The sequence below is a fragment of the Labeo rohita genome, chromosome 3 (assembly GCF_022985175.1).
Source record: "Labeo rohita strain BAU-BD-2019 chromosome 3, IGBB_LRoh.1.0, whole genome shotgun sequence".
Lineage (NCBI taxonomy): Eukaryota > Metazoa > Chordata > Actinopteri > Cypriniformes > Cyprinidae > Labeo > Labeo rohita.
In genome coordinates this window covers 46,785,978-46,800,450 of record NC_066871.1, presented here as the reverse complement: position 1 = coordinate 46,800,450, position 14,473 = coordinate 46,785,978, and the positions used below count along the sequence as shown (strand labels likewise).

General features: G+C 41.2%; 1 protein-coding gene across 1 annotated transcript; it reads right to left on the bottom strand.

Moving 5' to 3' along the window:
* Window positions 1-3,057: 3,057 nt before the first annotated feature.
* Window positions 3,058-13,514, bottom strand: LOC127163454 (CD209 antigen-like protein E). Its single transcript, XM_051106688.1, has 5 exons — window positions 13,376-13,514; window positions 12,750-13,016; window positions 12,551-12,666; window positions 12,372-12,481; window positions 3,058-3,608 (listed from the first exon to the last, which is right to left on the bottom strand). The coding sequence occupies exons 1-5, from the start codon at window positions 13,482-13,484 to the stop codon at window positions 3,464-3,466; spliced, it is 747 nt and encodes a 248-aa protein (XP_050962645.1). The 5' UTR covers window positions 13,485-13,514; the 3' UTR covers window positions 3,058-3,463.
* Window positions 13,515-14,473: the final 959 nt, after the last annotated feature.

Below are 14,473 nucleotides of genomic sequence, written 5' to 3'. Positions count from 1 at the left end.
CCATAGAAATCATATTACGAAGTTAAATAAATATAATTTTGACTGCACCTTTGTAAGATGGGAAATTATTTCCTCATGAATTTAAAGTCCAGGAACTCTGACAAAAACAGATGCCATGCAACAAAACAATAAAACTAATCTGGAGAAGAGATCTTCAAAGAGGGCAAACAACACCACCTCCCTTGCTCATTTACGACCCCTTTCCTCCCTCTCCTCTCCCCTCCTGCATCTCACACTTTTCCCCAAAAGATTCCGCTGAAAGTGACCAAGAATGTCCATATACTACCTGTGTTACATCTTGCGAATATGTTGCTCTTCCCCTTCATGTTTGGTATCGTTCTAAAGGTCTCCGTGCGATTGGTAAAATGGTCTCAATTTCACAGCAGTCACTTATATTATGAGGAAGACTGAAAACGTTTGTAGAATTGTGTTTTGCTGCTGAGGGGTGCGTTTTCCCCCTTAGGGTTTGGGTGAGAATCTCCAGCCAGGTGTGACCCTGGGTCATGAGATCTCCTGACAAACCAAAAGGTCTTTATGTTTTTACAACTGGTTGGAAGATTTGTTTGTTTTGGTCTGGGTATATAAGCGAAGTGACAAAACATTACCAGGGGATTCTGTATTCAGAAGAACCACCACACTGTGTGTGAGAGTCTCTGGAGCTTTGCCTCCAAATCTCTCACATGCTGCTGTGTATCTCTCTGCGATCAAGTATTCATCTCCCACTCTTGGATTTATCTTTGGGTAATTGATGTTATGTATTTATTTGAATTGGAACTGAATTTAATTCTGAATTGGATTCTCATTGTTAAACTATGTAATTGGCATGATACATTTTTACCTGACAAATAAAATGTTATTTCTTGATTCATTTTAGACTCTTCTGAAATCATTTTGAGGAGGCTTTTGCTACCGCAAATTATGACCAGGATAGAGCAAACTGCAGGCTCAGGATTGAATGGAGCAGTAGGCACTTCACCTGTGACCTCCTGATTTCTGTCTATCACTGATGTTAGCAAGTTGTACTGGCGAAGACTAAAGTAAACTACACTTTTTGTGAAGGCAAGCAGTAGGCGGCTGTCAAAAAGGGTATTAGTCACCTACAGACCTCTGACTCAGCATCAGACTGGCGTTTTTGTGATCGTGAGATAGGCGTAATCGGCCGGCGCCAGACTCAAAAGAGGCATTGGGTCCCCAATGAACGAATAATTGAAAGTATAGCGAGTCTATACTTTCAAGATATCTAAATTAATACATAATTGATATTTGTGATCAGCCTAAATTAAACACCTAAATTTTAACGATCATATGAAATTGGAGTCAACTTTGCAGAAGCACTGTGAAAAGACCGAACATGCATTAAACCTTCAACCAGACAACTGGACTCGTTTGGGCCAATGGATGGATCCTTACACCTTCAGTGGATGTGGGAAATCACCACACAATCAGTTGACTGAATACAATAGAGACATGAAGACACCATACTTGTTCAAGAGACATTTATCTTGGAAAATAAGTTAAATATAAGTGTGACCCTGCATGCTTTTCTGAATACATTGCCCACGTGGCATCAAAATTAAATATCTAAGGTATAATACAGTTAATCAAACTAGCATACGACCACCAAAAAAAAAAAAAAAAAAAAAAAAAAAAAAAAAAAAAAAACAGCTCACCTGGAACATGTAATGTCTGCTGGATTGATCCTCACAGAAAAGAGTTATCTGCTCACAACAATTGTAATAAAGTGTAGTATTATTTTCACATAAAGAACCAATTTATTTATACAGTATGTGAAGAAAAGCAGCAATATTATGCCCTGTCTTATAGTTTCAAGACTCTATCTATCTAAACCTATAAACAGAAGTATGATATTACAAATGAGGAAAACAACACGGCAAGAACACAAGATGTGCTAATACAAAGTTTCAAACATTGAATAATACGTTAGAACATGGAGGAATATAAGAAATTGTGAAAGCATAGTAGTGCTTTCATGGCGAGCACATAACATCATTTGTTTATTACTCTGAACAAAAGCCCTTTTTCAGTGTTCTTCTTCATTTGCGTGTTTGTCCTTATCTTTTCTGTTTGTCGTTGCTGCTGTTATTGGAAGTGTGTTCATTTGACTGTGCTAAGTTGAGAATCTGTACATGTATTGTATTTCCATGGCGGCTTTACAGGAAAAAAAAACAAACCAAAAAAAAAAAAAAAAACATGCCAGCATTTCCATTTTCTATTCTTATCATTTGTTCTTTCCGCTTCAATATTGTCTGTGTACAATAGCAAGCTTCTGCACCCAAATCACTGTTTAAGATGCACTCTGTGTGTCCTGAATATACACTCCTTCGTGACAACACCTGAGTTTAACCTAATAGTTCACCCAAAAATGAAAATCCAGTCATCATTTACTGACCCTCACGTTGTTCCAAGCACAAAAGTAGGTGTTCTAAAGAATATCGATAACCAGACAGTTTACAAAAGCCATTGAATTCCATAGAAAGAAAACAAAAATACCTTCTTTTGTTTTCAGCAGCAGAAAGGAAGTCATACAGGTTTGGAACAACATGAGGGTGATTAAATGATGACAGAACTTTCATTTTTGGGTGAACTATCCCTCTGGTGGTGCTATATTTACATTTTGGTTAGTTGACATGTCCCCTGTTGCAGCTACACCGACAACACCATTATTTTGAAGTAGACTGAAACTGAAGTTCTCCTGTTAAAAACTGTATAAAATAGTTTATGACACTTGATGCTGACTGATAGAATGTGTTAGAAATAAAACGCAGGTGCTGGAGCCCCAAAAATGCTCAAGATCATTAACGGTAAATACCATTAAACATATACTACACATATAATCAGAGCTTGGACTCTGAATGAGATTGGATAATTAAGTCACTACATGATAGTAATGTCATCATCACCTGATCACTATTTATTTAGCCATTAGAAAGAAAGTAAAAACAAAATTCAGTGGGTTTACTATGGCAATTACAGTAATTGCCTATTTTATTCCAAAGAGTAAGCATTTAAATTCAAAAGCAGACACAGACACTCAGTATCACAATAATAAAATGAAATAGGGTATTACTATATGGGACACTTTAGATTTCTGCATTTTCATCTCAGCACTTGAGATGCATGATAACAGCTAGAATAAGCTTAACATAGGTATTAACATAGAGGTGATTGTGATGGAGCAAGACATGAATACATCAAAAGTCTGGTGTCAATCATTATCGTAATTCACGTTGTGAGAAACTGGATGTTGTGAGATTTTTAAAGCAATAAGAAAATAATCACAATTTTACATTCCATTCATTTAGATAACCACTCTTAATTTTCTGCATTGCATACATTTATGAAACAAAACTGATATAGAGTCGTTCATATAAAATGAAAGTAGCACATTATTTTAAAAGGCAGAAACTGTAGTTCAAAATGTGTAAACAACATTGTGATTTTATTAAATAAAAGATTTCTCACAAATCGCTTTTTGGGTGTTTGTGCATTGTGCATCATTCCAGTTGTTCAGAGCAGGAAATGCAGACACCAGTTCAACGCAGTCCTCATTTAGGCCCTCATCATTTGGTTGATCTTTCTGCCAATACCTGAATAACATGTATCAGATTTTCAATTATTCAGAACCAAAATTCTCAAAAATGAGCAATAATCACAGCAGGAAAAAAACAGCTTCAAATGATGGCCATTGTCACAGTCTTGTGACAAACAATACACTGTGATAAATTTTTGACAGTGTCAGAAATTAAGTATAATCATCTCACAGTGTGTTTGCTGCTACGACCCACATTTACTGACTAGCTAATAAAAATGCAAAATGAAATGGAGGTAAAACTAAAAACCAATCCAATCCAAGATGGCAGACCAATATCGTGTGAGTGTTTGAGTTAACGTTCTGGTTTATGATTGAGACTTTGAAACTTCAGATAGTGGTTACACTTTATTTTGATAGTCCACTTTAGACATTCTACTAACTATAAGTAACTTTGCAACTACATGTCTACTAAGTCTCAGAGCAGACTGTTAGGTCAGGTTTAAAGTTAGTAGAATAAGTTGACATATACTTGCAAAGTTCAGAAGAGTGTTAGAAGATATTAGTCTACTAATATTCTGATGACTAGTTGACATGCAGTTGCAAAGTTACTTACTGTTAGCAGAATGTCTAAAGTGGACTATCAAAATAAAGTGTTACCCAGATAGTTTCTGCTGATTGTTTAACAAAAGTGTTATTTTATATTTTCTTACTATCAACAAAAGGCAGTGAAGCCACCGGAAGTGTTCGATCTGCCATCTTACTATTCCTTACCGGCAGAGAGCACCATTGACTCACATGCAAATCATTGACCTAAAATCACCCGATTTGAAGCGTATCATTCACACAGGATTAGTTTTTAAGATATGCGTATGTAAAAGAATTTTTATTTAAAATGTTATCTGGAATGTTTATGGTCTTTTCGGGCAGGAAAAGCGATATATTGAAATCGTTTAGGTGGGTGTGTCAGCTGTGCACTTGCAGACACAGGTAACTGATTCAACACAAAATATATTTCTTTATGTACCTAATTATGCAGGAAATAATAAACATGACCATATTAGTATTGGTAATATGGTATTAGTAGTATTTGAAATCGATTTAAATATATAATAAATAATACAATACAAGCCTCTGTTACTATATTGCTCATTGTATTGAAATTCAAATCTTTGAAATAACGCTTCATGTCTTTAGGTTCATACTGTATAGTCAGCATTATTTCTCAGAGTTAATGTGCCTGATTGAGCAACATTTATTTCAGACTCTTAAAGATCACACAAAGTCTGTAATGATTTACTAACATTGCCATTTCCATGCGAGTAAAATGTTATGTGTACATGTTGAATTAATTAGTTATTTAACGAACAAATCATTACCTGCTTCAAAATGAATACTGTTAATGAAATCGTTGAAACATGCAGTTAGACTTCTGTATGAATAAAAACACTGTAACAAAATTACATAAACAGTGAATAACTGTACAAGGCGAATTAAGGAATATGTATACCACGCATAAATCTTTGTCATTTGTAAACATATGTTGAACGTCCGATGTTTATCATGTTCATCTAATGTAACTGACTGTAATTTAGGCTATGTGAACGTAATTTTTTAATAAGCAGAGGGAATTCCTGACATTAAACAAATAACCATTTACATGCTTAGGACGTTTGCATTGTGAAAATGTACAGTGAGACTTGTTATGTGATGTTTCCTCATTAAAATCACACAATTTCCTATTCATTTAATAGAATGTATGCGCATACTAGGGCACACTAATATGGCGGCAGGGTGGCTTCACTTTTATGACGTCATGAGCAATCCAGTTCTCTATTATAGATCAGTGGTAATAACTGTAATAACCATTGCATCATGGGAATTTTCTGTGACGTCAGACCCCACATACAGAGACTTACTGTATTTTTTTCAAATTTGCTGTATACTACTGTATTTGCTGTAATTTGCCCTACACTGTGTCTACAATGCCGCAACAGCTTGGGACGGACTACACTGGATGTTACACATGGCTTGTAATGACTGGAAAATCCATTTGTCCTTCATGTCAGATGCAGCGCAAGTGCTTGGAGTACATCTGTACTTCAGAAACATACCGGGACATTATTGTCGGGTCACACCGCAACTTTTGTCAACTTATTGAATTTACAGAATTAAAGTTCTGAAGTTACAGAATTAAAATTATTTTGTAATGAGCAACGCTTATCTTATATTAATATTAAGTTAACTAATGTGATTTTTACTAATGTGATATTTTTTATAATATTTTTTGGATAGTTCATGAGAACAACAATGGTTTTGAGAAGTTTGTGTATTCTATGTGGGAGTTTCCTTTTAAAAGTGTGCCATTTCTAATTCTTGTTTTTCAGAGAAGACATTTTTGTCACTAACAAAGTGGATGATGAGCAAAGGTGGTGAATGCAGGAGCTGCGTACAGTGACCAACTGTACGGCGCGGTCCCTTGGTCAGGTGATCTCTAGCAAGGTAGTCCAGGAGCGCCATCTCTGGCTGAACCTGGCGCAGATGGCAGACGTCAACCAAAGTATGCTTTCTTGACGTGCCCGTCTTCCAGGCTGGCCTCTTCTGTGACACTGTCGAAGACTTCGCCCAGCAGTTTTCGGCAGTCCAAAAGCAGACGGAGGCCATTAAGCACATTCTGCCCCGGTGTGAGTCCAACAAGCCGCCGGCAGCCAGGTCTTCATCTGCTCGTCGCCCCCCTGTGGCCTCAACATCTGCCCCGCCCCCGCCACCACCTAAGGAATCTAAACTGGCCCCTCAGCGGGGGTGTCGAGCTGGCCGTGGGAGAGGGGCACAGCCCGCTCCTCAGGCGTCAACAACCAGGAACACCCGCAATTCTGCGACATGACCCTGAGACGGGCGACCCGGAGATGGAAGAGATTGCTTTGCGTGAGACAAACATCTGCGCTCCCACCCCCCGGGGGAGGGCCGGGGGGTTGTACCCGGGTCAGCGGTACCAACCCACTCACAAAAAGAGCAATTTTCTTTATCTCTGGGTCTTTCTCCCCAGGTTCGAGTCCTGAGCGACGCCCCTCTTCCTCAGACTCCGGCTTGGGCTACACTTTGTAACAGAAAAAAACGTTACGTGTTGTTTTATTGTATTTTGCATTTCTTTTTTTGTTAACTTTCTATAGTGTTGTCTATGGGTTGCCTGTAGTGCCTCTAGGAGCAGCTTGAGGGCGCTATGGCCTAGAGGTAATCAAGCATATAAGCTCAGCTACCGTAGAGTAAGCAGTTTGTTTGGTAGAGGGAAACCATTGCGGTGAACTCACACACACTGTCGGCTCATTTAAAATCCTTTGTTGGGAACTCTTGAGTTTACGCTCAACAGTGAGTATGGAATGTCTTGGATTTTTGACATTGTATTTGTATAATCGGGTTATTGATGTTAGCCATTTGCTTTCTTTTGCATTTCACCTTTGTGTTCCTTGTATGAACGCTATTTGGATAAAAGCATCTCTTGAATACGAGGGGTATGGAAACCATGTGCTGTTCGCGCAGGTTGCAAGGTTACAGCGCGTGGCCTTAACCAACGCAGCGCTGAGGATAATGACTCGCTGAATGCTGCTGATTACGGACATTTCTCGTGTTATGGATAATTGCATTGCGTCGCTATCAAATTTCCTTTTGGATTTAAAACTCACTATATCATCTTAGTCACTTCAACTCAAAGACTGGACATCAAAGTGATAAGTTCTCATCCTTTCATTGACTCATTTAAGAGACAAAGACCTTTGAATTTGCATAAGAGTTTATTCATGAACTCCCTTTTTTGCGGTATGTTTATAAGCACCTGTGATGAAATAAAATAGGGTTAAAGAGCATTTGTTTTGTGAAGTGTTAATAATCAGTACAAGTAAAAAATCTGTTGAACCCCTCAGAGTAACATCATTAAAAGAGAGGTGTTACAACTTTCGCCACCTCCGCGGGATCAAGATCGGGGAGGAAGTGCTGCCCTTTGCAGCCCGATTCTTCTTTGGAACGCTGTGCATTCCACGTTGAGCCTCCTTCCTCCCCATGGCTGCCCCATCGTCGGTACGTCACCCGTTCCATTGATCCCACTAGCACGCAGGTTGGGGGCGTGGCTATCGCTTCCCAACCTGTCACGTTGGTTAATCCGGACGGTTCGACTCGGCTACGCGATCCAGTTCGCGAGGCGCCCACCCAAGTACAAGGGCATCTTGTTCACATATGTCCGCTCGCACACAGATGCCTCTGTCCTGCGTGCGGAGATTGTGGTTCTTCTGGCGAAGAACGCAATCAAGCCTGTCCCTCCAGCCGAAATGAAATCTGGATTTTACAGTCCTTATTTCATCATACCAAAAAAGAACGGTGGGTTACGGCCCATCCTGGATCTTCAGGTTTTGAATCGGTCCCTTCACAGGCTACCATTCAAAATGTTAACCTCGAAGTGCATTATTTCGTGCATTCGACACCAGGATTGGTTCGCAGCCATCGTCCTGAAGGACGCGTACTTTCATGTCTCGATTCTGCCTCGACACAGATCGTTCCTGCAGTTTGCTTTTGAGGGTCAGGCATATCAGTACAAAGTCCTCCGAGATGGGCATGGCACTGTGGTACGTTCCGGGTCGGCATTACCCCGGAATGTCACCGCCTTTTCAGCCCGTGGTCAGACCTTGTGTTCCTTCGGGCGGGGGTGCCCTTAGGCCAGGTCTCGAGGCACGTGATTGTCAACACGGATACCTCCAGCATGGGCTGGGGTGCTGTATGCAACGGGCAATTGCGGTGGCACATCAATTGCCTCGAGTTACTGGCAGTGTTTCTCGCACTTCGTCGGTTTCGGCCGGCCCTGCGGTGGAGGCATGTGCTAGTCTGGACAGACAACACGGCGACAGTTGCTTACATCAATCACCAGGGTGGTTTACGCTCCTGTTGCATGTCGCATCTTGCCCGCCATCTCCTCCTTTGGATTCAGACGTGGCTCAAATCGCTATGTACCGTTCATATTCCAGGGTAGCTGAACCGTGCAGCCAACACACTCTCACAACAGCTCACTCTCCCTGGAGAATGGAGACTCCATCCCCAGGTGGTTCAGCTCATTTGGAATCAATTTGGGGAAGCCCAGGTAGATCTGTTTGCTTCCCCAGAGTCCTCCCTTTGCCAGTTGTTTTACTCTCTGACCGAGGCTCCCATCGGCATGGACGCACTGGCACACAGCTGGCCCCGGGGACTCATCAAGTACGCCTTTCCCCCAGTGAGCCTCCTTGCACAGACCCTGTGCAAGATCCGGGAGGACAAGGAGAAGATCTTGTTGGTTACGCCTTTTTGGCCCACCCGGATCTGTTTCGCGGAACTCATGCTGGAAGATTCCCCTGAGGAAGGACCTTCTTTCTCAGGGGTTGGGCACCATCTGGCACCCGCGTCCCGATCTGTGGAACCGTCACATGTGGCTTCTGGATGGGACACGGTAGGCCTCTCCGGCCTTCCCCAGGCCATGGTAGACACTATCACTCAGGCTAGAGCCCCCTCTACGAGGTAGGCCTATGCTCTGAGGTGGGGTCTGTTCGTTGATTGGTGTTCCTCTCGCTGAGAGGACCCTCAGAGACGTTCGACTGGAGTGGTGCTTTCTTTTCTTCAGGAGAAGTTGGAGCGGAGGCTGTCCCCCTCCACTTTAAAGGTTTATGTGGCAGCCATCGTGGCATACCATGACACAGTTGATGGTTTTCATTTGGGAAGGCATCACCTGCTCATCAGGTTCCTGAGGGGTGCGAGGAGGCTAAATCCACCTCGTCCGCACCTCATCCCTTCTTGGGACCTCTCCATGGTCCTTACGGGCCTTCGGAGAGATCCCTTTGAGCCGCTAGAATCAGTTGAGATTAAATATCTTTCAAATAAAGGGGTCATCGGATGCTAAGTTCACTTTTACATGTTGTTTGAACATTAATGTGTGTTGACAGTGTATGTACAAATCTACCCTATAATGATAAAAATCCATGCAGTGTGTAGGATTACAAATTTAAGAAACTGTTTAAAATATGCTGATCCTATGTTCTGACATAGCATCACGTGAAAACCTAAGGTGCAGTACATTGTATTTAGCAAATATGATGACATCAGACAAATGATCCTCTCAAGCAAAGTTTGTAGCAAGAGGTTCCTGTCAGTTCCTGTTCTCTTATTGTAAGTCAAATGAGCCAGATTACTGAGATGTTCACCTTTTGTTTGTAATGGCTCTTGGTACCTCTGCCCAGTCTTCGAGTAGTTATGATGATTGGATTAGGACTGGTGTAAATGGTACAGGCTGCTATACCTGAATACTTCATTTGCATGCTTTGTTTGGGGTTGTCACCCAGGTGCTTTATCTCCAGATCTAAGCACTGCCCCCTAAATGTATATAAACTACAATGTATCACTGCCTTAGACTTTTTGATGACTGCAGAGCTACGCAGCAAGTATCTGAATAAAGAGAAACTTCTGCTTCAAGATATCCAAAAACGTCTCCTGGTCTCTAAGAAAAAAAAATCACAACAAGTGGTTTTTAATTAATCTGTATAAATAATATCCCCTTTTTCAAATCGAGCCATTCTCAGATGCCTGTCGTTGTGGCGTCACACTGACAGAGGCCGCTCCCACGATAGTTGATTGACATGAGCGTTTTACCTCAGATCAGCTGTCACAGTCTGTCCTCTTTGTTCCGATGCCGGAGTAGGGATGTACGTTAGTTAAGAATACCTCCGATTGAGCGATTGAGGTGTTGTGTTGCTGGATGTAATAATGAACATAGTTGTCGTTATTTACTCCCGACATCTAAACCACTGAAGATGCAGTAGATTATGTTTGTTTGTGAAGGGAATGCGCCTCTCGATCTACATATATCCGTCTATGTTCGCGCGAATCATTCATGATCCAGCTTCAGTTACAGCAGAAGTGAGTATAAGGTTTTTTTTTATTTATTTATTTTTTTTTTAAATCTTTGCTTTCGCCTTTCCTAATAATGTGCTAGTTAGCAAGTTTAGCGGCTAAACGCACTAAATGTAGCTAAAGTAGACAATCTCTCTGAGCAGCTCATCACTCCACAGAGAGAAGAGAGGGGCGGGGCTAGCAGAGCTCATTTGCATTTAAAGCAGCCTCGACCAGAATGAGATGGCTTTTGCAAGCTTTTTTACGAGCTGATTTTGGCAAGGTAAAAAGGGTGTTGTTTTACACAACCATTGAGAATTTTTAACCAAAGTATATTATAGACTTTTCATTAAGACCCTAAAGAATCATATCAACTTGTGGAAAATGGACATCCGATGACCCCTTTAAGACTTTGCTCCTGATTGTGCTCACCTCCATCAAGAGGGTGGGGGACCTGCATGCATTCTCAGTCAACGAATCGTGCCTTGAGTTTGGGCTGGCTGATTCTCACGTTATCCTGAGACCCCGGCCCGGTTATGTGCCCAAGGTTCCCACCACGCCTTTTCAAGATCAGGTGGTGAACCTGCAAGCGCTGCCCCCGGAGGAGGCAGACCCGGCCTTTGGGCTGCTGTGTCCCGTCCATGCACTTCGCATTTACGTGGACCGCACCCAGAGCTTTAGATGCTCCGAGCAGCTCTTTGTCTGCTTTGGTGGACAGCAGAAAGGGAATGCTGTCTCCAAACAGAGGTTGGCCCATTGGGTGTTTGATGCCATCACCCTGGCTTACCAGTGCCAGGGTGAGCCTTGTCCCCTAGGAGTTTGAGCCCATTCCACCCGGAGTGTGGCCTCTTCCTGGACTCTGGTGCACGGCGCCTCTCTGGCAAACATATGTAGAGCTGCGGGCTGGGCGACACCTAACACCTTCACAAGATTTTACAACCACCGCATAGAGCCTGTTTCCTCCCCTGTTCTGAGGTAAAATCAAGGTAAATCATGGGAGGACGGCTCGGTGTCGGCTTGCTGCACCATTCTTTTCAGATCAGGGCACCTTTCCCAGTTGTTCCCCTTGGTGAACTCTGGGTCTTCCATGCCCTCCAGTTCTAACTAAGCGGAGTAGTTTGCTACTGTGCTGGTAGTGGGTTTCCTTCGCCCCCTCCAGATGTGGCTCAGGTCTATTCTCTTCCACGATTTTGCCATCATGTTCCCTTAACAACAACAACAAAAAAAAGTAAGACCGAAAGAGGTTAAAACTTTTCACATGATGACTATTTTTTTTTCATTGTGCTCCGCCCCCCCAACGGTCTGCTTCAATTTTTGGCATCCCTGGTGGGCCCCTTTTAGCTGGTTCCCAGGGTGTTGGGCAGGTTACGAATTGAGTCCATTTGTCCTGACACGCTTGCCTGTCAGCATTTGTCCTCAATTATGTAACGTGGTTCAGGCTTGTGGCGTTTTCCATAGGGACCCCAAATATGTCAGTATTGACGTAACGTCGTAGAGTACGACTGAAGGGGGGAACGTCTCGGTTACAACTGTAACCCTCGTTCCCTGAAGAAGGGAACGGAGACGTTACGTCCCTCTTGCCACAATCCTGATCTACGCTGGAGATGCCGGGTGATTCTTGGCTCCTCAGCAAAAACCTAAATAAGTGGTCGCCATCTTATATACCCGTATGTACAGGGGTGTGGCGTGGCATGCAAATTCCACTCGCCAAATTTCATTGGCTTTTTCTTCTAAGATCGGAAGTGATTGGACTCCCAAGGGAGACCCCAAATACAGATATTGACGTAACGTCTCCGTTCCCTCCTTCAGGGAATGGGGGTTACAGTTGTAACCGTGACATTCTCAGATATTTCCTGATGGTTGTGGTTGATTATCAAAATTAGAATACAAATACTTAACAAAAAAAGTGCTTTTTAGTACTCACCCTTGTTTCAGTGGTGAACTTTCCACCCAATACATCTTGCCTTCTCGGTATGTGTCAGACAAACCAATCCACACTCTTTCATTACCACTGATGATTGAAGTTATGAATCTCTGTGTGCATAAAAAAATAAAGTAAGTGAGATTGCTCTCAGTCATTAACTGATGCTCACAGAAATGTACCTGCTTCTCTTCAGTTTTGATCATGACCAGATCAGCACCTTGATTCCTGCAGTACTGCCTGCTCTCAGACCAGCTCTTTGAAACATCGGTTATGAAAAACCAACCTGACAATGAACCTGAAACCCCCAGAAACACACTTTGTAAACACTGTATGCATAAAAGTAGGAAGATGGAACTACAAATACAGATCTGTACTAACCTTTTTTATAAACTCTTTTTAGTTCATCACTCAAGTCGTTGAATTGCTCCTGTAGTTGGTCATTCTCAGTCATTAGATCAGAGTAAGTGTCATGTAATCTGTTGTTCGTCTGATTAAACACTTGGACTGTGTCCTTGTAAGTCTTGAACAGGTGTTTTTCTGCTGTGATGGAGATGTGCTGCAGTGTGACGAAGACCAGCAGAAGACCACAAATGAGCAAAACGAAACACACTGCAGTCGCCATCAACACCAAACATCCACATCCTCCTGACAAACAGGATGGAAAAAAAACAACAAAACAAAAAAATATCAAAATAACACTCCACAGAATAAAATATAACACCTGAAATCAACCTTTGTAAGTAATTAAATTATTAAAAAGCATTGTTGGATTGGATGGTCTTTTATAATGACGATCCTCTGAAATTAATAAATAATTGGTAAAATATACAAACAAGAACATATGCTGAAAAAGTAAATAAATAAATCTGTGTTAATACATTTCATGTGGGCAGGACGTATTGCTTTTAGAGAACAATGGTTACAATGACTGAAATGTTTTGTAACATTTCTCAGTCCCTCAACCATTATCGACACCATTTCTACTTCAGAAAAATTATACTTACTGCCTTTTTTAGCTTTTCCTGCATCCTGGCTTTGACATGGTGTTTGAGGTAGAGTTCTGCCCTCAATATCCCTGTTTTCAAAACTGACATAATAGATATCTGACTCCATTATTTGCACTCACTTGCAGGTACAGCACAGTATGTGTTCACAGATGAGCTGCAGTATAATGACTACATTTATTTAAGTACTACTGACCTGGCCACTTTTGGAACCAGTCCAAACTGAAACAAAACAACACTCTAATCTGCTTTATGGAGAATGCAAAGCTGACGTCATGCCTTGTTGAGTTCTGGTAACTGCTTTGTTTATCCCATACGGAAATGTAATATATGTACATATATGTCCCTATATCCGAGTAGTGATATCATATATCTTTTCTTATAGGCCAATATATTATTAGTACATGTATATACATCCTCAGAATATATATAAAAGATATAGGTTTATACCATATATGAAATAGTCATATTAGAATTATTATTAAAATTATTTATATGATGAATTGTTTTTTTTTTTTTAATGGTACTCTATGTGAAGACAATATATACCAGCTGAAAAAAAGTGCACTTCCATAATATACTTAAAGTGCTCTATTTTCACACACTAATTTTGTACTTAACATACTAAAAATTATTCTTTAGTGCTTCTTAAGATAATCTTAAATATATAAAAATATGTGGGCGATACATTGTAAATACATTTTATGTATACATACATTATATATTTTTTTTATATTTTAAATGTATGCAAGGTAAAAAAACACTTCAGTTTTCTCCAAAAAATAGATTTAATTTTACCCCATTTCTAAATGATTCATAAACGACTTGTGCGAGGCAGTTCGAAGAATCAGTCTCTCTAAACCTCTCCTTCCGTGAGCCCTCACTGCTGTGATTGGTCAGATAGCGGAGTCCTTTATGATTGGTCTACCGTGTACAGCGTGTAGGAGAACGAAACACCTATTGCCATAACTGACTGACAGCCCTGGATACTTGTCAATACATAGAAAAGATGGCATCGATTTTACCATAACAATTCCAGCCAGAGTCTGACGATGAAATGACTGTGGCTGATCGACAAGTTAGCACGGTCTACCGTGG